The sequence below is a fragment of the Lutjanus erythropterus genome, chromosome 1 (assembly GCF_056507025.1).
Source record: "Lutjanus erythropterus isolate fLutEry1 chromosome 1, fLutEry1.hap2, whole genome shotgun sequence".
Classification (NCBI taxonomy): domain Eukaryota; kingdom Metazoa; phylum Chordata; class Actinopteri; order Lutjaniformes; family Lutjanidae; genus Lutjanus; species Lutjanus erythropterus.
Genome location: NC_139317.1, coordinates 3,891,130 through 3,919,095, shown reverse-complemented (window position 1 = coordinate 3,919,095; position 27,966 = coordinate 3,891,130). Strand labels below are relative to the sequence as shown.

The window sequence follows — 27,966 nt, the reverse complement described above, 5'->3', positions numbered from 1 at the left end:
TGTATGTGGGGGAGGGGTATTGGCTGGGGTGGAACAGTCCTGTAATGAGCAGATTTTAGAGAGAGAGGGAGAGATAGAAAGGGAAAGAGCAGAGCGAGGCCGAAAAACAAGCGAGGACAGATGACTTGGTGGAATTGGGATACAACAACAATCCAGGTTTAGACGAGCGAGCGCCGAGATGGAGAGGACAAAGGGAAGAGGAGGAGAGGAATAATTTATTTTTCTTCTGCTGCTTTTTCTCTTCACATCTCCAGGAGCAGGAGGAAGAGGAGAGGAGCATCGTCTTTACATCACATCACATCACAGCACAGCCAGAGAGGAGAGGAGGAAGAGGGGAGGAATAAGAGGAGATATTCACTCTCCGTTATGTCTGCCGAGGTGTGTGTGTGAGGCTGAGGAGACTGTGTGTTTGTGGATGTGTGTTAGCCTGGATTGCTCATTTCCAGGCCATGCTATAGAGAAATATCTCCAACTTCTCTGATTTTTCTTTTTTTTTTTTTTTTAAATGGCGTTCGAGCGCAGCAGCATCCCTGTCCTGTCTTCCTCTGTGTGTGCCGGTGCAGCAGCAGTGATGTGGGGATGCTGTGATGTCTGATTGAGCCGAGCTCGGTCGCTGCTGCTGCCACCGCCGCCGCCGCTCTGTGGGCCTCTGGGACTGCTGGAAAAGCCTAGGCCTCGCTTGTCTGGAGTGCCCCGCTGCACGGCCGAGGCGTTGGGCCGGCGAGCTCCCCGGCTGCGAGGCTGCGTGGAGCAGGAAGGTGGAGGAGGAAGTGGAGGAGGAGGAGGATGAGAAGCACTCTGAGCCTGCATGCCCATGGGAAGCAGCATGCACGGCAGCTACGTTCGTCACTCCAGACCTGTCGCTGAGGCTTAGGCTGCTTCTCCATCGTCAGGTGATGCTCTTCGGGCCGCGTCTTGTTGATTTTAAAATGAGGAGCTGGTGTTTTTACGTCCTAAACTAACAGGAGAACAGGAGTCGAGGGCCTGCACCTCCATGCTACCGGATTCAAGCGAGGCCTCCTCCCTCTTTGCTCCTTCTGAGTGAACCAGGCCCGTGTTTTTTCTTTTTCTTGACGTTCTAAGGATTTGCCTAAACCTGTTTCATGCATGTCCACTGGAGGCAGGTTTGACTTTGATGACGGGGGGTCGTACTGCGGGGGGTGGGAGCAGGGTAAGGCCCATGGCCGAGGGGTCTGCACGGGGCCCCAGGGTCAGGGCGAGTACGCGGGCGCCTGGAGCCACGGCTTCGAGGTCCTGGGCGTGTACACGTGGCCCAGTGGGAACAGCTACCAGGGCACCTGGGCGCAGGGCAAGCGGCATGGCATCGGCGTGGAGAGCAAGGGCCGCTGGGAGTACAGAGGGGAGTGGACGCAGGGGTTCAAAGGTCGCTACGGGCAGCTGGAGAGCACGGCCAGCGGGGCTCGGTACGAGGGGACGTGGAGCAACGGGCTGCAGGATGGATACGGCACTGAAACCTACTCTGATGGAGGTAAGGCTGCTAAAGCTGGTTTCCTGTCTCTCCCACAGCTTCTGTTTTCACACCAGTTTAGAGATCAGATTGAGTCCATTTTGACTTCTCTGAGTAAAACGACTCTAATTTTCAGGCTGCAAGTGGAGCGACTTGCTTACTTAGCTGGCTGCTGCTAAACTCAACTGTAACACATCTCCAATGTAGGCTACATAAATAACATGTAGGTCACATCCACATGCATTGATGGATCACTGAGCAGACCTGCCAGGCACAGGCCCGGGGGCCAGAGGGTTCAGGGGCCCTGGGGGGGTCAATATTTTGTATATTGTTCTGTAGTATTAAGTGTATCTACTGGGAAGAATGTCAGTGTGGATCAGGGAACTTTAGACAGAAGTCAGACAGCTTCTCTTTCTGGTTTTTCTAGCAACAGCAGCACCTGAGAGGCAGCTTCTCCTGCAGGACGTAACTGAAAGAGACACAAGATGACAACAGAGTCACAAAGTGACTACAAAGAGACACTTAATGACTACAAAGACTCACAAAATGACTATAAGGAGAAACAAAATGACACAACATATGCTGTACAACTAGAAGGAGATCCAAAATGACAACAAAGAAACACAGAGTGATTACAAAGCTAGGAAAACAAAAAAGAAACACAAAAAACACAACGACTAAAAAGAGATACAAAAACATGTAAGGTGACTACAAAAAGATGCTTAATGACTACAAATATTCAAAGTGACTACAGACACACACATTAGAACTGCAGTGAGACACAAAATCACCATGGATACACTAAACGGCTACAAAGAGATGGACGGTGACAACAAGGCGATGCAAAATGACTAAAAAAACAACTACAGAGAAATGCAAGATGACTACAAAGAGTCACAAAACAACTACACTGAGACACAAAACTGCCACAGATATGTTAAATGACTACAAAGAGACAAAACGACTACAAATGGATTCCAAACTACAAGGAGACCCAAAACAACTACAAAGAGCGGCTTGATGAGTACAAAGACTCACAAAATGACTACAAAGATAAACAAAATCATCTCAGATATGCTTAACGACTACAAAGACACTTAAGGTGACTACAGGGAGACACAAAATGATGACAAGGCTACAAATAGGCCTTTTCCACCAACATGGAACCGGTCCCGTCCCAGTTCAAACACACAGTTGTGCCATCTGCAATGCCCCCTGTTGATAACATCCTACATTACAATGGTTTTGCTCAAAATTGGTTGAAATACGGGTTGGTTGACTAGATAGAACCAAGGTTCCGATGAACTTGAATGGAACCATTCAAGAACCAGAGCTTATTCAGTGGAAAAGATCCAAAGACTCATAAAACGGCTACAAGGAGACACAAAGCCACAATGGATACGCTGAATGACTACAAAGAGACACAAAACGACTAGAAGAAGACACAAAACCACCACAGATATGCTAAACAACTATAAAGAGACATATGGTGACTACAAAGACACACAAAACAACTACAAGGAGACAAAACCACCATTGATAAGCTAAACAACTACAAGGAGGCAAATGTTACTACAAAGAGACACAAAACAACTACAAGGAGACATAGCCACCATTGATAAGCTAAAGCACTACAAAGGGACACAAGATGGCTGCACAAAATGACTACAAGTACACACAAAACCACTACAGATAGACTCAAAATGACTATGACATTTGTCCGTATGCATGCAGCTTTTTAAATTGAAACACTAAACTTGAAGCACTTTGAAGGTACCAGAACTAAAAATTTCCAAAGCCTTTATCATTATGTCTAAGTTGTTATTATTAATGCAACAGCAAATTTCTTTATACCCAAATCAATGTATACTGTCAATGTGTTTATTTTGCTGAATTCTTTGTTTTGATCATGCTCAGTAATTTTGTTGCCAGAAGACAAACAAATACAACAAAGTGACTGATCTCAAATATTAAGAGATTTTTTTGTTGGAACACCAGATTATGTTCGAAAATTAGGCATTTTTAAGAAGAATATTCAAATTTAAGCCAACATTGAAAACATTCATGGTTAAAATGAAGTATTTCCCAAACTTTCAGGACTTTGTCTGAACCCTGACTTTAGGAGCACCGTGTTGTCACCTTCACTCTGTCCCACTGACCGACCTTCATTATTAATATGAGCTGATTTGAAAACAGAAACAGGCTGTGGGTGTTAAAAAGAGGACGTGTGTGTCTAATATTAGAAATTAAACCGTGTTGAAATCTCATCACTTGTGTTTAGAGACACAGATTTATTATCAAAGCACACCTTCACCCCTCTCCCCTCTGCATCACACCCTCTGTCGCCATGGTGACGCGGAGACAGCAGGTCAGCGTGTCACTAGAGACACCAGAGAGCTCTCTGATTGGCTGTCTGCTCCTGTCAGTCTCGTGTTTTTTCCCGGTGACTTCGGGGGTTTGTAATCTAGGCCGTTTGATAACCGACGCTGCACCGCCCGCCTCCGAGCCCCGCCGGCAGGACCCGGATAATGGAAGCGAGCGAGGTCAATAAGTGATGCAGGTGGAGTGAAAACACCGTGTGTGTGTGTGTGTGTGTGTGTGTGTGTGTGTGTGTGTGTGTGTGTGTGTGTGTGTGTGTGTGTGTGTGTGTGTGTGTGTGTGTGCGCTGCACTGAAGGTGGAGGTTGTTTACCGGGAGCATCACGGCCTTGTCTTTATTGGCTACCTGCTGTTTTGAGCACGCGACAGTGAAGTAAAAAACAAAGATGGTGAAGAAAAAAAAAAGACTGCGTCACGCGACAGCTCTGCTCCTCTCTTCCGCTCACGTGGGAGACCGCCGACAGATGAATATAGCACGCACGAGCTGACACATTTTCCACAACCCAATAAATGTGCAGGACACACACACACACACACGCACACACACACACACACACACACACACACACACGACAGTCAACAGAGCAAGTTCTTATTGAAGTAATATTAAACCATTCTATAGGCCACAGGCAGCCTCGTGCACCTACAGACAGGTCCGCCGAGCGCGAGACAGTGGTGTGGTTGTGGTTTCAGCACCGCGGACAGCTCCTGGTGGTCAATCATGTTTCTACTGTGAGAAGATTTTTTTTTAAAACTTAATAGCCGAAATTAAGATAAAACGCAGAGGCAACAGGACAAAACACTTTAATTTAGGAAACTTACTAAGAAATAAGAGGAAAAACAAAATGAGTCATTTTATGACTGGAGTTTGGTTTGTCAGTAAACTAGGGCTGCAACTAATGATTATTTAAAACTGTTGATTAATCAGTTATTTTCCCAATCAACAGTTTGTTGTTTTAAAATGTTAGAAAATGGTGAAAAATGTAGGGTTGCACGATTTGGTAAAGAAAAAAAAGGCATATTACAATTATTTTGACTGAAATTGCGATATGCAATACTATCAGTTTTCCATGACAATGTTATTTGCATTTACATTTTTCTTTTTTCATAAAATTGGATTGATGATGCACTTGGCCATATTGTGTTTAATTTGCAATTGCAATTAATTGTGCAGTCCTAAATTAGAGAGTCTCAAAGCCAAATATGACGTCCTCATATGTCTTATTTTGCCCACATCACAAAGATATTTCAGTTTAATGTCATAAACAACAAAAGAAAGCATAATATTCACATTTAAGAGCCTAGAATCAAAGAATTTTGACTTTTTTTTCTTAACAAAATGATAACTGATTAATTGATTCTTAAATTAATCACCAACTATCATCAATTAATCGTTGCAGCAAGTGGGAAATTCTTGTTCCAGCAGATGTACCCCAATTCAAGACTCCATATTAACTGTAGACAGTTTATATACTAATATTTATAAGCCTATGGTTTTTGCAGTTAGTTGACAAGAAAAACAAAATACATTTTACGTAACTTGATACTTCTATTCCACCATATTTCAAAAATAAATATTGTACTTTTTACTCAACAGTTTTATCTTACAGCTTCAGTTACTTGTTACTTTGTCAAGTCAAATTATCAATACAAAATATAATCAACTAACGATTATATGTTATTATGAATTAGGGGTGGCGTGACGTGTGACATACTGATATTTACTCTTAAACATACTGTTTATGCATTGACAACTGTCATTTACATTTTAAAATTCTTCTTTATGAAGGTACTCTATGGTATCAAGTGTGATATGACGGCTCTGTCGTCTTTGAAGTGTTGTTTCTTTCTGTGGACAAGCACAGGACGCCGCATGTTGGCGGGGATGGAGAGGAAAAAAATATACTGGGAGAATCACTGATTCCTGAAACTGAAAAGTCATTTCAGTCATTTTTCAATTTAATATTGAACATCTGACACTCCTGATAAAATGTAGTTCAAATTGGCCCAAACTTTACCAGCTGCAACATGAAAGCGATTTAAACATTAATGCATCAATAATTATAATCAGATAATTTAACAAATGTGATTCTGAAACTGACCATTCTGGAGTACTTAAACTTTTGGTACTGTATGTATATTGTGATGCTAATACTACTTTTATATTAGTACTGCCAGTGGTAGAAAGTAAAGTACATTTTACTCAAGTGTTGCATTTAAGTACAGCTCTGAGGTGTAACTATATTGGAGTGTTTTATCTTTCTGCTGCTTTATACTGATACTCCTCTACAGTGTCTGTTTTTTCCTGCACTGATTAATAACTTGTTGTTTTTTCTGTCTTTCTTTGTGAAGTTTAATTATACTAAGTGTACTAACAGTGCAGTTTCATATTTATTAACTTGGGACACAGTAAGTGAAGTATTGGCAATGCATTTACAGTAATAATACACAATAGCCCGAGGCCCACAATCAGGAAAAAAAAGGATTTGGTAAAAATACAGAGAACATCCTTGAAAAACATGAACCTTTGAGACCTGAGTGCATCTATGAGGGTTTTATTTCAGCACCACGGACAGTTCCAGCTCTACACTACATACTAAGTATCTGCTATTAATACAAGCTACACTGTTTTTGGAGAGAATAAATCTATGGACTTTACTATTCTGAACTAACAGGACACGATGCAAGACATGAAGACGTGTGCTGGCTGATGTCCACCAAAATGCTAATTAAACTCGAACAGAACTCAAAACATTTATCCAAAGATTTACACACTTACTTCATATTTTCTGCTCACGTCTAACGTGAGTAGTTAGTAACTTGTTCCTGAATCTTTTGCTTCTCTCTGAGTTGTTGCTACTCATCTGCAAACAAACATTTCACTGATGTCACTGTGGTGTTGACTTTTAAACAATGTGATGGAGAAAACGCCCAAAGATGGTTCATTTCCTAGAAAGTAATCACCACATTCATTAAGAGGCTGTAATTGTACTATTAGAAAGCTGAGAGTTCTCGACCCTCCAGCAGAGCAGAACCGCTGTAAACATCAGTAATGTCACTGATACTTAACCACATCTGTCGTTGTTAACCAGTAGGAAATGCCTCTTAACAGTGACCTCAGGTTGAGGTCAAGTCAGTTCAATTTTATTCATATAGCACCAAATCATAACTGAAGTTAGAAGTTTTCCTACGTAGCAGGTCTAGACTAAACTCTTTATAATATTACAAGGAACGTGAAATATCGATCAGTTATTGTTCTGTTATTTTGTTATGTTACAACAGTGTAATTAGACATTTGTTTGCAATGTCTGGGTTGCTGTCATATTTCAAACTAATTTTTCAAAACTAATGTACTCACAGCTAAAGAACAGAATAGGTCATTTGCCAATGGCTCCTAAAATTACACATACGACTAGGGCTACAATTTTCATAGTTGATTAATCGTTTGATTGTTTTCTCGATTAATCAAATAATAGTTGTTTGTTTAAAAATGTCAGAAGATGGTGAAAAATGATGGTCAGTGTTTTCCAAAACCTGTTTTACTCACAAACCAGATATTTAGTTTACTGTCAGAAAGGAGAAAAAAAGGAAAATTTTGACTTTTTTTTCCTTTAAAAAGTGACTCAAACCAATTAATTGATAATCAGAATAGTTAAAATAATTAAGCAATGCATTAGTAATTGATTAATCCAGTCCTCTGCAGTGGTCACGTGGCCCTTTGCTGCACGCTGCATCCCACCACTCAAACAAAACCATTTAAAGAAAAAAATCTAATTAATTGTTGCAGCTCTATCGATGATCATTAGAGAGTACTAGTGTACTGGGCCTTCATCATCATCGTAACAATAATTAACGTGTGGTTAACGTTGTGAAACAGTTTGGTTAAGTTAAAGCAGTACTTCACTTGCATGCCTAAGTTAAAATAAGTTAACAGTGACGTTTGGTTTCACACAGGACATGAAAAGAGGTCTCCTGAGGCGTCCTTTAGTGCCTTGGTTTGCTTTTACAGCACATTTCCTGTTCTAGATCTTTGCCAAACAGCAGACAGACACAGTTAGAGACTGGTGAGCTGGTGAACATAGTGCATTTAAAGAGCCAGCTCTTTCCCACTGGAGGTGGAGGAGACCAAAAACGGAGCTAAAAGAGAGGGAATATTGAACTTATATTCATCAGGACATCAACAGAAACAAGTTCAAATTGATGCTAATGTTCCTCTGTAACTGCTGGATGTGTAAATGTTGCATTTACAGCATGTTCTGCCGCAGCAAGTAGTCAAAACATGTTATTATGCTGTTTCATGCAGTGTGAAATACCGTCAGTCTAAATGAGTCGTTTGGGTTTCATGCAGTTTTGTCAATATATTTTTATTGTAATATATTTTTCAGTTTTGTCAACATACAATATGCTTGACTAGAAATTACTTTGACTTTTAATGTTAGCAGTATTGTTTAGTGTCATGATCTTTTCTCATCGTTAGATTTTTTTTTTTTTGGCCTCTGTGACACCAGCCAGGCTTCATAGGAAATATGCATATATGAGGCCAAAAGTCAGTGTACCCACACAAAAACTGTTTTTTTTACCTTTGACAACAACATTTTAACCAATTCTAATCACCCAGATCTACACAGACGCTTTTTAGCAGGAAAATTGTCACATAGGTCGTCTGTGCAAGTAGCTTATTATGACCCATATTTATAAAAAAAAAATCAATTTCTTTAAAATCTAAAATCTATTTATCTAAAGAGCGAGAAAGTCCACATAGGGAGGAGGTCGAGATGGACGGATGGGTCAAACACACCCAGACATAAATCCAAGAGTCTCTCTTTGTGCCTTTTAAAACCAAAAGTTAATGCAGACTTATTTTAACGTACTAAAATACTTAATTTAACCAAAACCCCAAACTTATCCAAGCAGTTTTGGTGCCTTTACGTAACCGAACTGTTTGACACGGTTATGAGATGAGTGCGAGGGGTCCAGTTCGCCTGCCACTTCTACTCTCCAATAGGGCTGCATGATATGGTAAAGTCTTATTGGTCATATTGTGATTATTTTGGCTGAAATTGCGATTGCATTATGTGGTATAATTCGTGGGAATGATTGTTCTTGCATGACTATTTACTTTTACTGGAAAAAAAAGTTTAAATTGTGATGATGTGACATTTGTTTGGGTCCAAACAAAAACTCTGGACCCCAGTTCATGTATGCAGTACTTAAGCACCTTATTAAAATAATGTTTTCTCACACAAAAAAAACTACAATTTGGTCGCGGTTCTGTGGTTTGGATATTGCACTTGGCCATATTGCAGTTTCGGTGCGACTGCATTTAGTTGTGCCGCCTCATTCTCCAATGATCATATATGTTGTTTTGCGAGTTATTAGCAGTTAACCAATTTAGTCTTTTTTGTCATTTCCTGTATAAAATGTTTATACTTTCATGTTTTCAAACTTTATAGTTATGAAATTTCACTGGATTGACTGAAAAAAAGTGGTTTCAATTGGAGCTGAAATGAGTAGTCAGCTGTTTAATCAGTTAAGCTGAAAATGTGTAGCTTGACTCACTTTTCAAGCACAAACATGAAACATTATGTAGCTCTAACTTCTCAAATTAGAGAATCTGCTTTTCTCTTATGTATCATTTGAACTGAGTCAAACTCCAATAAAGATATTTCAATATTTCCTGATGTTTAGAGACTTTCAGTTTTTTCAGTTAGTCGAGAATTGTTAGACGCAGCCCTCGTTTCAGTCACCTTGCTTGATCGATCACTTTTTACTCTGACTCAGATGAGCTGAGGCTGAGCTCAGACTGTATGAATAAAACGTAGACAGCTGTTAAAATGCCTCTCGTGACACGAGGCTCCGCAGCTTCGTCAGCAGGAACGATTCAGCGCCCCTGTAAATGAAACTGACGAGCTGAGAGTTGAACAGGAGGCTGTCGAGTTTCCTGCCCAGAAATATGAAACTCTGGATCTGTTTCACCTCCTGTTCTGAGTCTGACCACCTCGGGGATGTGAGGAGAGGATGAAGGGGGGGGTGTAATGTGGTGACCTCTCACTACAGCAGACCGGCTTTGTGTCTAAGTCTCTCCAGGGAGCTCTTCTCCTCCTTCCAGGAGGTCTGGGTGTCGACAGGTTTATTTTTTCATTGGAAAAGATGGAGAGCAGGACATGATACGTGGCTGCCTCTGTGGTTTAAACTAGGCTGATGGATTTAAACGTTTATATGTGAGAGAACATTTTACTTCTGATCAATCTGAATACTGATCGGGTTCGATTACTTCTGTCTTGTCTTTCTGTAGTATCTTGGTTTGTCTTCCATGCGCCCACTCTGTAAAATCTGCCAAATCTTGAGCAGCTCAGGCACGAAGACATGCGGTTCGCTCCATAAATACTACCACTTGGCCACTTCTTAGAAAGTGCATATGTACTTTTCTGGAGTCAAGGAAATGCCAAATACAGTATCTGGTGTTATTCTGGGTTTGTTTTCACAGCTTTAATGTTGTACCAACAGGCCTCAGTTTGGCACTGAATTATTTCAAAGATTTTTATTTCTGGTAGTGCATCACCCACATAAACCTTTACACATGAGAATGGATCTGTCTGTTGCAGGTCACAGTACATCTACCAAATATTCTTCTTTCTGACTTTTGTCAGTCCACATCAGGAGAGAATTTTCATGCTTTTGGACTGATAAGTACTTTGGTACTTTTTAGCCATGTTCAGACTGAAATATCTCAACAACTATCAGATGGACTGCCATGAAATTGTGCATAAATAATCCCCAAAGGATGAATCCTGCCAACTTTTCCTTTAGTGCCACCATGAAGTTGCTTTTAGAGAAATGTCTCATAAACTGTTGGCTGAATCGCTGTCACGTACCTGATCCTATTCTGGTATAATGTTTACCAGCATTATCTTTTTTCTTAAAGACGGTTCTGGTTAGTCCCACCCTGTTGTGCTACAATTGGCTAGTGCTACTTTGCTGTGGTTGGTTTGCACTTTAGCCGAAAGCTATCTGTGAGCACAGTCCCACTGGTCATGCTGTAAGTTCAAGTGTGCATATCGGCAGCTAGGAGAAGTTTATGAAGGAGGTTGTGGGGGGATGAACAGGGGCTTTCACGCAGCAGACTGGGGTTCGTATCCTGTGTGAAGCTACATGTCACTTAGACTTGTCAATTATTTTGAATTTTTAAAAAACTGCTACAGTTTTCAGTCACAGTTTTAGGTAAGAGTAAAGTACGTGGTTAGGATTAGACACCAAAACTACTTCCCAACGGTCTTGAAGGAAAAAAATGAACCTCTTTACTGTCTTAGTTGAGCATGTTAGCATGATAGCATTTTGTAATTAGCACCAAATGCAACTTAGACTGATGGGAACGCCATTAGTTTTGCAGGTGAAAGACGTTTGGTATTGGTTTAAAACGTTTTTTTTTTGTTTTTTGTTTTTTTACCAACTACATGGTCACCAGTTCTGTGTTTTTCCTACAGAGTTGAGTTACTTTGAAGTGCAGGATGATTTTTTTGTCGCTGGTTGGGTGAACCAGTCCATTTTAAGAGATTTTTTAATTTATACCTAAATCCTACCAAACTGACTCCAGATAAGCACATACACACGTGAATCTGGCACGTGTCACACACCGGCCACATAAACACACCAATATGACATGCCTAATGCTCTCTGAGTGCTAGTGCTGGTTTTATTGACTGTTGGGCCGTTTTTTATCTACTGTTGGGCTGGTTTTGTCACACTGACCTGGTAACTGTGACCGACTATTTGAAGACATGGATTGGCGTTGTGCAAATAAAGCCTAATGTCACTTTGGACTAACTCACTCATCAGCCACATCTTTCTTTATGTTACATCCCGGTACATGTACTTTCTGAGTAGTCACAGCTGTAACCAATATACTTACTGTGCGTGCACGTTAGACTACAGCAACACTTTACAGGAAACTTCTGTGATGTGCTGGAAGCTTCTTACTGGCAGCACTCAGTCTGTCACTCAGTGTTTTGTGAGATGATGCTGTAACCACATTTTAGCTGGTTGAAAAGAGGTCTAAAGTTTTCAATTAGAAATCAATGTTGAAAACCCGGTTGGTTCTCGCTGGACAAATTAAAATGTTGATCTGATGATGGTGTTACATGAAAAGTTAACAGATCACCAAAGTTTTACTTCATCCTCAGCAGAACGTGAATCTCTGAACCAAATTTCTTGACAATCCATCCAACAGTTGTGGAGACATTTCACTCAAAACCATAAATGTCAACCTCACGGTTGCCTGGGGGAAAAGTCTGAGGATCATGACAGTGAATTTAATAGATGTTGAGATGTTTCAGTCTGGATCAAAGTGGTGGACCGACTGCCCATCAGACAGACAAACTAAAAGAGCCCTGCAGCTCAGAAAAGATTCCCATCCTGACTCTTTTTATGTCTCTGTTTGTCTCTCAGGAACCTATCAGGGACAGTGGCTCGGCGGGATGCGTCATGGCTATGGCGTGCGGCAGAGTGTACCGTACGGCATGGCGGCCGTCATCCTCTTCCCTCTGCGAACGTCCATAAACTCCCTCCGCTCCGAGCACAGCCACGGCCCTCCGGCTGTGCTGGAGGACGGCTCCGCCACCACGCCCACAGACGGGGTGGTGGCCGGGCTGGCTGGTAGCCCTGTGGGGCGAGGTGGGTTTGCTCTGACAGCTCCGAGTGAAGCCGAACGCCAGAGGAAGAGAAAAGGCCGCTTCCGCCAGTCCATCCTGAGTGGCCTGAAGCTGCGGCGCTCCGAGTCCAAAAGCTCGCTGGCCAGTCAGCTCAGCAAGCAGAGCTCCTTTTGCAGCGAGGCCGGCATGAGCACCGTCAGCTCTGCTGCATCTGACATCCACTCCAACGCCAGCGAGAGTGAACAGGGCGCTCCTGTGGACGCCACAGTCACAGAAATGTACGCTGGCGAGTGGCGGAGCGACCAGAGGGCCGGCTGGGGCGTGAGCCGGCGCTCAGACGGCCTGCATTATGAAGGTGAATGGGCGGCAAACAAGAGGCACGGGTACGGATGCACCACCTTCCCTGACGGCACCAAAGAGGAAGGAAAGTACAAGCAGAACGTGTTGGTGAGTGGAAAACGCAAGAATCTGATCCCACTGAGGGCCAGTAAGATCAGAGAGAAGGTGGACCGTGCTGTCGAGGCTGCTGAGAAGGCCGCAGACATCGCCAAGCAGAAAGCAGAGATCGCCATGTCAAGGTGAGGCCTTTCCTTTACAGCAAAACACGTGGGGTGGTGTTGAAGACTGAGTGCCAATTTAGGGAGCCAGCATATGATTGAGGGCCACACAAGAAAACCCATGAACTTGTAGGATTCTCATTATGTTATTTAAATTCCTTGAGCACCAAATTCACCTGTTTGCAGATAAATAAGGTCACTTTATCTGTCCCCAGAGGCCAGATGAAGCAAAACTTGATCTTTATCTCCTCAACCATACAGAGTTTTTGTGTGGTGGCTTTTCCGTCTCACTGCCTCATTAAACTGTCTAGTCGTCCTCTGAAATGGCTAGCTTTGGCTAACAGCACCAGCGTTGGCTGACAGAATGTAATTCCAGTGACACTCGCTAGCTTTCTAAAAGTTGCCATTCCTAAGATGTTGTCTCAGGGCCACAGTCTGACGCCGTGGTCGATTGCTGTATTAAAGGGTGACTCTTCCTGCTGTTTTTCTGGATTTTTCAAATGTAAACTCCCACTCAACCCTTAGCAAAAAGGCGGTGACGGAGGTTACGGCACTGATGCCGTCCCCTCGCCTCCCCCAACCAACAGGATTTATACTGTATGTTGCAGAAACCTGAGTCAGGTCACTTGGAAAAATGTTTTTAGAAGGGCTTGGGAAGATTGTATTTTCACAACACATACTCATACGTACGTTGACCAAAATTTGGTTTTTGAATTTGAATTTTCGAATTTGATTATATTAGCAACACTACTGGGAGGGTAGAGCATACTTAAAAAATTGAAAGTAAAAGTATTGAAATAGAATGATTAAAATATAATTCATGCATTTCATTTTCCATTCGGGGAAGGGAGACCATTGGCACATAGGATGCATTTTTGTAAACCCCGGACGTTGGGGATTGGCACCAAATATGGAATAAGTTCTGTACCAAAATCAATGAAAAGTCAATCTCATCATACATTATAAACAAATCACATTTTTAAAAACCCTCAGATATAACTGATAAACTTGAAGTTCTTCTGTTTAAGTCGTGATTGACATCGAATGTCAGGAGCTTTTATCAAAAGGCAGAAACATTTCTACTTCAGATGTTGTTGATTTGAGTAGCTGACTTTCACAGAACGTAACAACTCTGTTAATATCGGATAATTAAACACAAAGCACAGTGACATATGGTTGTTTCCATGTTTTTGGTTTAGAGGTTAAAATGAAAAAGTCACAGCCAAAGTGTAAAAGGGCGACCTCTCAATTAAACTTCTTTACGTCCATGTCAGTTCATTTTCTGCTCTCAAAGTGCTGAAACATAACAAAACAAGACTATTTTTTTTTTTAAGAACACAAAATTAGTCAATAAAATAAATGTTGGATAGTAATTTCCTGGGTATGATTTGATAAAGATAAAACAGAATGACTCTGTCTTTATAGATACAGAATCAATAATCTATACCTCTGTAGCTTCAGCCTGTTTGACTGCAGTGTTTCTACCTGTCCTGCTCAGGATGAGCCACGCTCGTGGGAAGGCGGAGGCAGCTGAAGGAGTGGCGCAGAAGGCCATGGAGGAGTGTCGACTGGCCCGGATAGCTGCCAAAGAGCTCTCCCCCTCCTTCCACATCTATGGGAACGGTGAGCAGGCAGCAGCTTTACCTTCAGCTCAAAAATGTTTTAAAAAATCAGCTTTCACACATGCTGCTTCGTGGATCATCGGTCAGATTCATTTGTATCTTATAGAGATGATTCACCACCGGCTCTTATATATGATATGATACAAAAATACATTTTGAGAATCGCTTAAAATCTGTGACTGTCTGAAAACCAATACCAGCACTGATATTCTCACAGTCAAACTGCTCAATATTAAATACTGATAATCTGATAATGTACTGATGATGTAATCACTGTGTAGCTGCAACAATTAGTCGGTTAATTGATTAGTTGACAGACAGAACTATTATTTGATAATCTGTTAATTGTTTTACTTAACATTTGCTGGGTCCAGTTTCAAGGTTTGATGCTTTTCTTCGTCCTACATGATATTAAATTGAATATTTTTGCTCTTTATGCTGTTGGCTGAATAAAACAAACCCTTTGAATACATCATCTTGTGCTGTGGAAAATTATAACAAGCATTTTTCACTATTAATCAATGAATTTAGACAATAATCAACAGATTAATCGATAATGACAATACTCATAAGTTGCAGCCGTAAATCAGTGACTATTCTCATATCAAATAATCAAATCTATCACATGTCTTCAACAGCAGAGGAACCTGTAGGTCACATGAAGCTTTTTAATGGAAATTGAATTATTTTAACACAGCTGACCAGTTAAATTAAACGTGCACGTGCTCAGATGGCTGACAAGTGATCTGTGAATCTAAACCTGTGTGATGGATTAAACCAAAGTTTAAAGCTGAATTAATTGTTTTGGCCACTTTGTGGCAACACGACGAGCTGCAAACACTGCTTCCTTTTCATGTCATATAACTGTGGTAGCAAACAATAAAGTGCTTTAGTCACGCCTCTTCCAGTGGACCACCGTGGGACCTTACTGTGGAAAAATACAACCCTGTTTGAATTGTGTGTGTGTGAATCACACATGTCAATTTAAAAGATAATTTTAAAGCTAAGACAATCACAGTTTGTTGTAAAACTGTTGATGTTTCAGACTGTGAGGATATGTGATTTGAAGGAATACACACCCGGAAGTCGCATGAGTGATGTCATTATTGTCTCGCTCTAAAAGCTAACATTAGCCGCTGAACCTACAATGTCTGTGTGTGGCACAGTTCAGACAGAATCAAAAAATAATTTGTCTCTTGCCATAGACTACCCATCATATTTTTTTTCCACATTTAGGAAAAGACGTGATTCTATTATCGCCTAATATCCAACAGACAACCAAATTAGCATTCATTTGGCACTGTGTTTCTTGTCAGCTGATCAAAGGGATAGTATTTTGAAGTGTGGGTGCATGAGGTACTTATTAATAGTCAGAGTATTACCAACAGTAGAAGGTAGTTGACACGCCCCCAGTTTGAAGAAGCAGCAGGAGCACCAGTGTAGGAAGCTAAGCGATGATCTGCTGTGGACACCAACAATGTATGTAAGTATGTCAGTGAACAGTATATTTAGAATATTTTCACCACTCTACCTTGCTGTCAAACAGCTTTTTCTGATGGGAAACTGCCCTCATATGAGGCGCAGAGCATCGCTCTCTCCAAAGCGACCAGACTCCTTTGGAAAAAATAGTAATTTTACCTTGCAGAACACAGGAGTTGTTTGTCTACTGCCGCCTTGATCGGTTAGTTTGTTTGCATTATTGTATGACTGAACTAACCCTTTAAAACACTGAAGCCACACAATAATGCAAACAAACTAACTGATCAAGGCAGATGTAAACCAGCAGCTCCTGTCTTCTGCAAAGTAAAATTATTGTTTTTCTCAATGGAGTCTTGTGGCTTTAAAAAGAGATATATTTGAGTTATGTAATCGCTGTTTCCTATAAGGAAAGGGCGTCTTACAGCAAGGTAAAGTGGTGAAAATATTCTAAATATATCATACACTTACACTGATATAGATTTTTTAGGTGTCTAAAATACATTTTGCTGTTGACCCTGTCCACACAGCAGTTCATTACTTCTTCCTACACGGTACTCCTGCTGCTTCTCCAAACTGGCAACGTGCCAACCGCCTTCTACTGTAGGTGATACACCGACTGTGGATACCTCATACAACCCCGCTTCAAAAAATCAGAACTATCCCTTTAAGGAGCTACAGTAACACAAATTTATTTTACTGCCAATTTTTTGTCCACTTTTTTTGTTGCTTAATTTCCCCAAGAGACCTGAGGCTGTAACAATTAGTCACAAGTCGTGACTAAATAAAAAAGGCAGCATGATGGAAATGACTGAACTGCACCCATTATCTTCATTTAAAACCTACATAGAAACATGTCTAAGTAACTGGACTCAAAAACAGATCTGTTATGTTTACATTAATATTTTGACCTCATAATAAACTGCAGAGGATTAATCTTCATGTCCATGATCCTCTCTGAGCCAGCAGTGATTGTCAGCACAAGCTCCAGTTTGTATGAAGCTTTTCTCTCCTTTTGTTACCCTGCATGCTGTCACACACACACACACACACACACACACACACACACACACACTCAGACACACACACACACACACACACTGTGGACTGGTGCCAGATCACTTCATTGGTGCTATTCTCCCACTGTGTTCATAGGGCTCGAATGTCAGAGGCCCAAGCACCAGGACGCCAAGGACAAAGACCACGAGGTGATCTCCACAGGAACAGACAGTCCGGAGCTGTGCACGCCGGACACCACGCCACCTGTAATAACACCTGATCTCAGCCCCGTGCTGAGCGTGCCCACCTCGCCCCCCCACAGCCCGCCCAAGCACGCCCATCGCCCCAGAAATGCTTGCTTCATGCGCCAGAGCGCCGTGGACGATCAGGGCGGGGCTGAGATCCAGGTGCTGGTGGAGGGGCGGGGGATGGATCTTCCGAGGGGCGGGGCCAACAATTGGACTGATGACATGTATCCTGACCGAGGAGGCAGCAGCCGCTCCACCACGCCGTCCCTCCTGGAGGAGCAGGAGGGCCAAATTAACGGTCACGAGCAAGCCCCCCTGTCCAACCACAAACCACGGGAGAAATCCCTGTCCAATCACAAGTCCTGGGAGCACGGCTCCTCCTACAGAGCGTGGGAGCACTCCCTGTCCAACCAAAAGCCCTCCAAGCATGCCTCTTCCAATCACAAGTCAAGGGAGTACTCGTCGTCCAATCACAAAACATGGGATCATTCTTCCACCAATCACAAGGCCTGCGAGCATGCCTCTTCCAACTACAAGCCGCAGGTGCACATTTTATCCAATCACAAGGCCTTGGAACATAACATGTCCAATCACAAGACTTCTGAGCATGCTTCTTCCAATCACAAGTCCCAAGATTATATCTCCTCCAATCACAATGCAAAGGACCACGTCTCTTCTAGCTACAACCCTCGAGAGCATGTCTACTCCAACCACCATCCAAAGCAGCACAACCCCTCCAACCACAAGCTGAGCGAGCATGCTGTAATCGACCAAAGGCTAGACGGCCTCACCGGGGGCTGGACTGCTGAGAGCACCCTTAGGTGGAGCCCCGCCCACTCACGCCTCACGGAGCAGGACGAGGAGCGGATGAATGACTATACGGTGGACATGAGGCTCCAGTGTCCGGACTCGCAGACGTCGCGGGGGCTGGGCCCGGAGTCCCCGGCCCCCAAAAACAACCGTCTGCGATCCCGAGGCCTTCGGCCGGTCAGAGAGGGATCCATGGACTCTGTACAGATGCTGGACAACCTGAATGTGGGGGCGGAGCTGGAGGAGTGGCCGCTGCACAGGGACCTCACCCTCTCCCCGCCCCTAAAGTCTCAGCCCATCACTCTGGAGCAGGAAGGAGAGCATCTCACCCTCAAATCAAACTCAGTGAGTCATCGCACAGACACAGACTGTGTGTGTGTTTGTTTGGATTAGTAAGGAGATCCACATTTTGCAGAATTCGTTTACTTGCTGAGGGTTAATTATAACATCTGAATCATCAATAATCATCAAAGGAAGAACTTATATAACAGTTCCAGCATGTATCTCTCTATAAAACCACAACTTTTTACATGTTTGTGTGCTGATTTAAACAACAACATGATAATTTGTGAGCTTTAGAGGCATCAGTAGGTAGATTTCCTTTGTTTCTTTAAACAGAACCTGATCAGCAGTTTCTCCCTGCTTGCACTCTTATGCTAAGCTAATCACTTGATACTTCATGTACAGACGTTAACACTATGGTCAATGTCAAGCAGGAAGGAGCACAATGGAACCAAATGCAACCACAAAGCGAGATTAATGTGTTAGCGAGGTATGTTGAGTCTAAAGTCAGAGTTTTCAGTGTCACGAACATGTGTCCCTTTTAGCCTGGCAAGATCACCATGGTAACTGATGCTGAACTCATAACCTGGTCGGGAGCAGGTTATGTTCTCATTTTCAGATCAGCTGTAAAAAAGCGTCACTCTTAAGCCAATTCTTTTCCTAACGAAAAGGAATTGTGTCAGACCAACAGCATCATGTTTAAATCTGCTGAATGAAGTTTAATTCTTTAATATATAATATTAGAAATAAACGGCAGCATTAAGATGGCACGCCATCGATCAGTAATTTTCTGCCAGCATTCCTCTTCTTCTCCAGCCTTACTTGCAGCAACAGTGATGCATGTTGATATGTCGCATATTTTTTTCTATTCTCTGTAGCTTTTCATTATAACGACTTGTTCATCTTGACTGAAGCGGGCGGCTCGCAATCAGTTCACTTTGTGCGGAAGCAGAGTCAAATGACACACCAAACGCCCCTTTTTTATGTAACCACACACAGAGTCTGAGGAAGAAGGCCTGAGTTAACAAAGAAAGCTGATAACCACCGTCGTGATACCTGTTATCTGTGATCGGGGGTTTTAAGTTTTGTCGTTCAGCTCATGCAAAGAAAGCCTGGCTGTGTTTAGCGTCCTTCGTATTACAGTTCTCAGGTGTGTTTAATAAGAAAGGATTAAATATGCTGGAGAGGAGGAGGGTAACAAGACACGGATGAGGGCAATCAAGAACAGGTGAAAATAATCAGCGATCCAAAAAAGCAGGAAAACAGACGAAGGTAGGAAGTAAAAACAACAAAGACACACAATGGAAGACATAACAAAATAAAACAGGAAGTGACCATAAAAAAACAAACCATGACAACTATTACATTTTTTGCACACTGATAAAAATGTGAGTAACACAAGAGGCAAAACTAGTTTTCCCTAACTCCCAAGACGGCCATGTCACAAGGTGGCACACATCTAATTCTTCAGACTAAAGGATCTGTTGTCAGTGTGGCTTTAAGAATTTGTTTATTCCTTCTAATTAATTTGAAAAATTCAACATCCAGGAGACAGTGTTGAGTAAAGATATAATTATAGATATCATTAAAAGAAAAGTGTAAAATAGAAATACTCTTTACAAGTAAAGTCTTGTATACATGTTACATAACTCCATTACATTGTTAAATGTAACTAGTTACTTTTTCTTCATAAAAGGACAGTGTGCAGTGACAATCATTTACACGAAATGAAAACACAGTTGCTCCAGATGTAGTGAGACGCTGATTTCCATCTGTAGTTCTGCACATAACAAGCAGACACAATAAATAACATGCACAGTGCAGTACGGACTGCAGTAAATACATGTACCTAACAAATAAAAATAAATGCAGTAAATACACACTGCACAGTACAGAATGCAGTATGAAATACATTAACTGCCATTTGCTTGTAATGTGGTGTCATCAGTTGCGACTGTTGAGTCTAACTGCATGTTTTTTTTTTAAATCTGTTTCCATTGAAAGTTTGCTTCCATTAACTGGACTAACTTCTTCTTCTCTCCTCTCTTTGTCTCTTTCAGGGCTCCAGCTCTATTCTGGTGGTTATGGTCATTTTACTCAATATTGGAGTAGCCATTCTTTTCATTCACTTCTTTATTTAAGCTTATACAGGTATGATCTACTAAGACTTATTGATAACTACGGTATATTATATTATTACTTACTGAGACGGACATTTCTGCCTATTCGACTGGAGCCCGCAGCCCGAGTGACGGACACAGCAGAGCCTTTCTATTGTTGCTACTGGTCTTTCCACCTCTGTTGAAGCCCGTTTGAGTTTCTCTATGAAAGCACCGTTTCCTTTCCAGATGCTTATTTTGAGCTTGCAACCATAGAAAAGAAAAGTAAAGAAAGTAAAGAGTGCAGCTTTAAACTAGCGTGGTGTATCGGGACACACGTGCATGGGTGTCCACCAGCTACTGTTAACTGGACTGGAGATGGCACAGGCAGTTTTGCCCATTTTTCCATCCACTCTAGACAAGAATATAGCAACCCTTGTTTCCTGGTTATCATGAGAACATGCTAACCAAGGGCATGGCACACACACTCCATCCTATTTACCCCTCTTTGCCTTTTAACCCTTTCCCCTTTCGGCCCCATCCACCAGTCTCTAATTCGCACTATGCGCTACATACAGAACTATGCTGCAAGAGTAGATCCATTTTAAAGGGCTCCGTCATTATTCTTTTCTTTTTTTTCCACTACGAACTACATGAACGCACACAACCATTGCATGAGGCTGTGTGGGGTTTTAAAAGTGCATTTTCTATCCCTTTAACATCACCGTTTCTGTCCTCATTTGTAACGCACTCCGTCCTTCCTGGTTATCACCTCCTGTCGGCAGAGATTTGGGAAATCGGCGCCGCGACAACACTTCAAATCAAATCTGACCGAATCAGATTCACGTTTGATTCCGAGACCCACGAGTCTAAACATCGAGGAACTTCCAGAATTTATTGTTAAGTGAAACCACACACACAAACACATTCGCACGCATTAAAGAAAAAAGAAAAAAAGAAAAAAAAAAACACACACACTTCACATTTACCTGCTGACATACTGAGGAGGATTCAGCCTTGCCCCTTTGTACAGCCTTGAGACTGTTATGTTATAACCACTAATTCTACTATATATGTGTATGTGTCATTATTATTCAAGTTTGTTACTTTTTTGCAGTTTGCAAGACAGAGAGAATGCTGAGTGCCTCGTATTTATTCATTTTCCGTCTCTGATTTATTTAAAAACTTCCCCCTGCCCCAACCCCCCCGAGATAAAACACCCCAGGCTAAGAGGAGACGATAAACCTTCAACATTAACGAAAGGTGACCCTCCACCCACCCCCACCACCCCCCTCCACCCGCCCCACAGACCTCCCCCTCCCCTCCCTCTCACCCTGAAAATGGCATGCACTGTTTTGTCTCTCTCTTCCCAGTCCCCCTTTTGGACCAGTCAAAAAGGGAAAAATGGGGTTTCTACGGTGTCATTTCCAGACACTTTTTGGGCCGGATGAGATTTTTTTCAGCATGTTTGTTCAGCCTGCTCAATCTGGTGTCAGTTTGTGAGTTTCTCCCTCTCGTCTCTCTTTTATCCAGCAACACAAGGCTAACGTGAGACGTGGAGAGCAGTGTAAAATAAAAACGCTAGCTTTTAACTCTCAGTGGATACCGAAAAACGTCCTGAGTTTATGAATGATATAAAAAGAAACTCTCTGCTACTGTATGTTTTATACTTCGCACCCAGTGGCATCATCATGTTGTGACATCATTGCATGCCCGAGCATGCTCTTTCTTACTCTTTGGTTTATGAGGTTGTTTCGAAGTTAATGTGGAGAAAATAATGAAATGTTTGAAATTAATGAGTTTGTTGTGGTTATTATTACTGCTGTCTCATTTATTGGATTTGGATTTTTTAAATGATTTTTGTTTTAAAGTATGGAAGCCCTGAGAAGCAAGAAAGACAAAAAAAATGTATATTTTCTAAGTCTAAGTCTTTTGTGTATGACTTAAGAACAGTTAAAAAAAAAACGTTTTGGCCAGGATAAACTTTCCTAGATACTTTTTTTTTAAGGACCGGGGTGTAGGATTTAGTGTCATCTAGTGGTGAGGTTACAAACTGCTAATATGTCACCTCACCTTCCCCTTCCAAGTGGTCACGAAACTCACAAAAAATAATTAAGGTTCTTTGTAGAGCCAGTGATTGGTTTGTCTCCTCTGGTTTGCTGTAGAAACAGGGAGGGGCAACAGTTACAGCTGAAGATACAACAGGAAAGTGGGTAGAGAGAGTAGATGACATGCAGCAAATGGACCACAGGTGAGAGTCGAACCAGCGGCTGCTGCAGAGGACCAACAGCCTCAGTATTTGGGGTGTGCACTCTACCAACTGAGCTATAGGGGCGTCCCTAAAGGGCTCATTCTAAGGTAACAAAAACACAACAACTCTTATTTTCAGGCGATTATATATACATATGAATATTCCATTTCTGCCATGTTCTGCCAATTAATCCCTGTAAATCTTACGCACCGGCTCTTTAAATGTTTCAGAACAGGTTGCCAAAAGAGCTTGGTAGGTGATGATCATTTTTCGCTGTTCTTTAGTTGTTGTAACACCAGAAGAGGCTGAAGTGCACCACCACTCGGGTGGTGTGTAGACGTGGTCCACAGGTTGGCGACTTCCATTTTGAAGCCTTCTGTTTGGCGTTACGGTGGTTGCTATCTGCTAGAACTCGCTCAGTCCTGACAAGACTGGTGGGTGACGTACTGAGATTTAGGCAGTGCTTGGTTTTCACTCAACCGTTCAGCAGGAAGAAATGGTGGCCTGCCTGGCCACAAAGTTTCTTGTATTACAGCTAAGTGTATGGTGAAATTAGACTGGGAACCAGAGAAATCTACAAAGCTCATCCGTGTCATTTGCACTGGCAGATAATTCACATTTGCAAATTAGTCTGGCGATGCCAGGCACTAAAATTTGCTTCTGAAAAATTCACATTTAATCAGCCCTGCACAGTCTGAATATTTGATCTTAGCTTTGTGAGTCTGGCAGGGGTAATTTTGTTGAATAATAATTTTTGTCATCGTTTTTGTTGATGACATTTTTTTCACTTATGAAAATGAGATGATGACTACATAAAAAGTAGTTTATGATGACAGAACCTATGACAAAATCTAATGACACTTTTCATCAGTGAATTAAAACTAGATGAAAATGTTAGAGAGGGACGAGCAGAGTCCAATACCCATCTTTAAAAAAAACCTACTGATGATACTGCAGCAAATGTTAAAAAAGAAAAACCCTCTGAATATATTTAGCTGATTTTATTAATGTAATAAGAGTTACATAGTAAAAAAATATATACAATCTACATTATATTTCATAATAATACACCTAATAATAATAAACATTTTAGCGCCTTTGGACCATAATCTACTAAATGAACATCCTGTTGTATTGAGGAAGGCTTCAAACTAGTGATTGAGACCATAAACTCAGTATGAAACTGTTTACTGAGCTCATAAATCCAGTGAGAAATGAGCTCATTTTCTCATTAGGGTACAACTGGGCTGTTTAAAACCAGTGGCGTCGCCTCCTGCTGGTCGTCAGACAGAATGCAGGTTTCAGGCACTTCAGCTTTGAGTTCACTTTTCAGGCCTGGAAGCTCCGTCCACTGTTTAATATACAGTCTGTGAACGTACCACATCCTCAAGACAAGACTAAAAGCATTCATGTTTTCTTCCAGGTGAGTTTTTCTCCATACACTTCAAATATAAGGTACATATACTGTGTGTGAGCAAGTTATCTAACATCACCCTTATGTCTTTATTTCTTTTGGCTGCTGATTTTTGTTGCTGATTATAATATATTTCTCACTTGCCTCTCAGGATTTCTGTATAGATTTAATTTTAAGCCAAAATCAGATACTCAAATCTGGTTATTTTATTTAGAAACACTTTCTTAATTTATTTGCAGAAAATGTATTATGTCACAGTATACTGTATATCATTAATATGTTGCTTCACATTCACTGAGAGAGGATTTTATCCACATCGCTCAGTCCTTAGAGTCAACAAACATGTTCCAGTGATGAATATTGAGGATATCAGTCTTACTGCTGGTGATAATGCAACAGTTTTAAGGTTTCCTGGTCAGAAAACAGACCCAGAAATATCTTAGATGTTATTTACATTTTACACAAAACTGGAGAAAGTAGCAGAGCCTCAGTGTTGAGGAGTATAATCATAGCATGAACGTTACTACACAACACATCAGTAAATACACTTTGCCTTTGCCTTTGGTTTAGACACAGCCAAGCTAGCTCTTCCCCCTGTTTTCAGTCTTTATGCTAAGCTAAGCTAACTGTTTACTGGCTGTAGCCTTGGAGTTAACAGACGAATGCTAGATTAGATTGAACTTTATTGTCATTGTGCAGAATACAGGTACAATGGCAATAAAGTGCAGTCAGCATCGAACCACAAATTTGTCAGTCAGGATTGTATTTACAAATGGTTGCAGATGTAAGTCAGTTCAGAATAAATAATGCTATTATTTTACAGTATGTACAGTGTTTTGACAGTAAATATAGAGCTTGTGTGTGTGTCTATGTACAATATAAATAAGTGGAAGAATGAGCAGTTCAGTATCAACAGTAGTGAGACAGTAACGAGTGTGATGTGGAGTTCAGCGGGGTCAGAAGCTCTTCCTGAGCCTGATGGTGCAGGACATGAGTCTCCTGTAACACCTGCCAGACAGGAGGACAGTAAGAAGTCCATCAGGTCAGGCTGTGATGCATCCTTGATGCTTTTTGCTCTGCCCCGACAGCGCTTACGGTAAATGTCCTCACTGGTGGGCAGTTGGGTGCTGGTGATCCATTGGGCAGTTTTCACCACCTGCAGGCCTGGAGTGCTTTATGGTCTGATGCAGTGTAAGTGTCAGACCACACTGAGATGCAGTTGGTTGGTTGATAGACCGGTTAAAGTCCTGGAACACAGATGAGCTTTCTTAAGACTCTGCAGGAAGTAAAGCTGCTGCATCTTTTTGATCAGGATGGAATTGTTCAGGAACAAGGTGAGATCATCAGACGTGTGGACGCCAAGGTATGTGAAGCTTGATGCACTTAAAGGCAAAATTTGGCACTTTTCATGTGGATGTCCAGTCAGTGGCTACCTTTACATGCACATAATACACACACACATATTCTGAAAAAGACAATATTCCTACTACGCTGTTTACAAGCCTAATGAGAATTAATATTCCTTCAATATTCCCATTTACATGCAGCTGTGCATGGATGGTTTTTTTCTGTCAAAACTGTATTTTTTTCAAGGTGGGTGTGTTTCTCCCTCCAGCTATAAATTAGAGATTTCCTTTTGTGCACTCATCTCTGCCCGAGTCCTGCAAACTGTTGGCTATTTGGTTTGTTTACAGCACAGAGCAGAGGAGGTTGTGTGTCACAAACTGCTATAAAAACCCCAACTAAGATGCATATTCTGAATTTGCTGTTTGCAAAACTGGTGAAGTTTTCCTGCTCACAGAGTCGTGCAGCGGTTACCATCTTCGTCTGTAGCTTTTACTTTGTTGGCCAGAACGTAGCATTAGGTGACAAAAATACTCATCTAGCACGCCCCATGGCTCCCCAGAGACGGAGACTGTAAATCCAAGATGAAAACTGTCTAGGATGAGCAACAGATTTTGCAGCAGAGGGACTCGCTTTCACTTTCACTATCCATACTGCAGCACTGAGGGATGTATTGTTATGAACAGTGACTGGACATTCACATGAAAAGTGCTGAATTTTCTTTTTAAGTATTACTAGCATCAAAATACTCTTGAAATGTCAACAGTAAACTTTAGTCATTGTGCAGAACAACCCATTTCAGGCTCTGTGTACACCTGGTGCTGACATACGTCACATCACAGGTGGACAGTTCTGAGTACAGATTTGAACGCAGCCAACATACATTAAGGACATCCCCAGACTCCCTTAAAAAATGTGTGCAATTTTGAGAGTTATTGATTGAGGAGAAAGTTCAAACATTTGTGAAACAGCTGCAGCAAATTCTTAACCATTTGTGCCTTCTTGTAAAGTCACTGTCCACACACTTTTGTCCATATGGTATGATTGCATTGCAAGGAGAGAGTAAATACTTTCTTCCTGTGTGTTTATGCAACAGTATAATGTCTGCTTGTTGTTTGAAATGGCCTGTTTTACATTTTATACTTTGGCTAGCAGAGAGATGACGCTCAGTTTTCGAATTTTATGTGAAAGTAAAGTTTACAGCCAGTTTAAGCGTCTTTTTAAGGGGATTTTATGTGTGTTTAAATATTTTACATTACTTTTTAATACATCACTTTCATAGTAGAAAAATATTAAAAAACCTTTACTCAAATAAAAGCTCTCATATAAGTAAAATATTTCTGTAAGTGTTTGTCTTCATCATGGGACATTCTTACTGCATGTTCACCTAAAAGAAATAAAATAAGATTAGATAAACCTTTTTAATCCCACTCACAAAAAAATCAGTGACAAATATCAAATGAAAAACTTTGAAAACTAACTTTTATTTAACTCAACAGAAAGATGATGCTTATAGGAGATTTGCCAAACAAACACAATCATCGCTTCACCTTCAGGCTAAATACCAGTTTACATCAAAGAGCAATGAAACTGCCCTCTTTTGTTTTCCAATTAGGTTGAAACCTCAGAGGTCGTTCTGCTCTTTATCATCATAATGAAGAGTTCAGCCTTCAGGGCTGATGGTGTGACGACTTCCAGAGCAAAAACAAATGGATGAGAGCCGCTGTCACAACAGAAATATGAGGTTTGTCAGAATGTTTGTGCACTGAAATGATCTATTCAAAATATTAATATATTTATAAGGCCATTGAATTTCAGTTACCTTTCAGATCAATATTTTACATCAAAAATATGATCACTTATAAGTGATCATATATGCAACATTAAAACCACCTTCATAATATAACAATGTAGTGCCCCCCTTGTTTCGCCACAACAGCTCTGACCGGTGGGCCCTGAACTACACACACCTCTAAATGTGTCCTGTGGTATCTGGCACTGACATGCTAACAGCAGAATCCTTTAAACCCTGTAAAGCAGCTCTCAGGTTTTGTTGCTCATCTGTGACTCAGCATAAGTCACATGGAATTTGATTTTTTCAGTTCTGATTTGGACCACTTTCATATTTGGTCTCAAATCAGATACAGGGTCTGATTTTTTACAGTGTGATATCAGTGTGAACAGTTACATCGGAATAAAAAACTGTAAAAGTTCTTTCTGCAAGACTGTTGTGCAGAGTCACTGACAGATCAAGTTAAAAGTAGCCCCTGGACTTCCTGATACTTTGGATGAAATCTGCTTCTATGAGGCCTTTCACATCATAATCCACCACTCCTGGTTCTGACTCTGAGTCCACACACACACACACCT

General features: G+C 41.4%; 1 protein-coding gene across 2 annotated transcripts; it reads left to right on the top strand.

The window, feature by feature from the left end:
* Nucleotides 1–15: 15 nt before the first annotated feature.
* jph3a (junctophilin 3a) lies at nucleotides 16–22,383 on the top strand. Of its 2 annotated transcripts, XM_084723572.1 has the most exons (6): nucleotides 16–378; nucleotides 523–1,489; nucleotides 12,292–13,072; nucleotides 14,550–14,674; nucleotides 17,305–18,551; nucleotides 20,549–22,383. In XM_084723572.1, the coding sequence occupies exons 2-6, from the start codon at nucleotides 1,108–1,110 to the stop codon at nucleotides 20,627–20,629; spliced, it is 2,616 nt and encodes an 871-aa protein (XP_084579698.1). In that variant the 5' UTR covers nucleotides 16–378; nucleotides 523–1,107; the 3' UTR covers nucleotides 20,630–22,383. The 2 variants fall into 2 exon arrangements, with proteins under 2 accessions (XP_084579698.1, XP_084579620.1); XM_084723494.1 differs by having other exon boundaries at nucleotides 16–1,489.
* Nucleotides 22,384–27,966: the final 5,583 nt, after the last annotated feature.

Excerpts from the sequence above, each read along its gene's own strand:
- jph3a (XM_084723572.1), top strand. The coding sequence starts at position 1,108 with ATGTCCACTGGAGGCAGGTTTGACTTTGATGACGGGGGGTCGTACTGC. Across the intron at positions 14,675-17,304 it reads CTTCCACATCTATGGGAACG|GGCTCGAATGTCAGAGGCCC; the intron begins GTGAGCAGGCAG and ends CTGTGTTCATAG. Across the intron at positions 18,552-20,548 it reads TCACCCTCAAATCAAACTCA|GGCTCCAGCTCTATTCTGGT; the intron begins GTGAGTCATCGC and ends TGTCTCTTTCAG.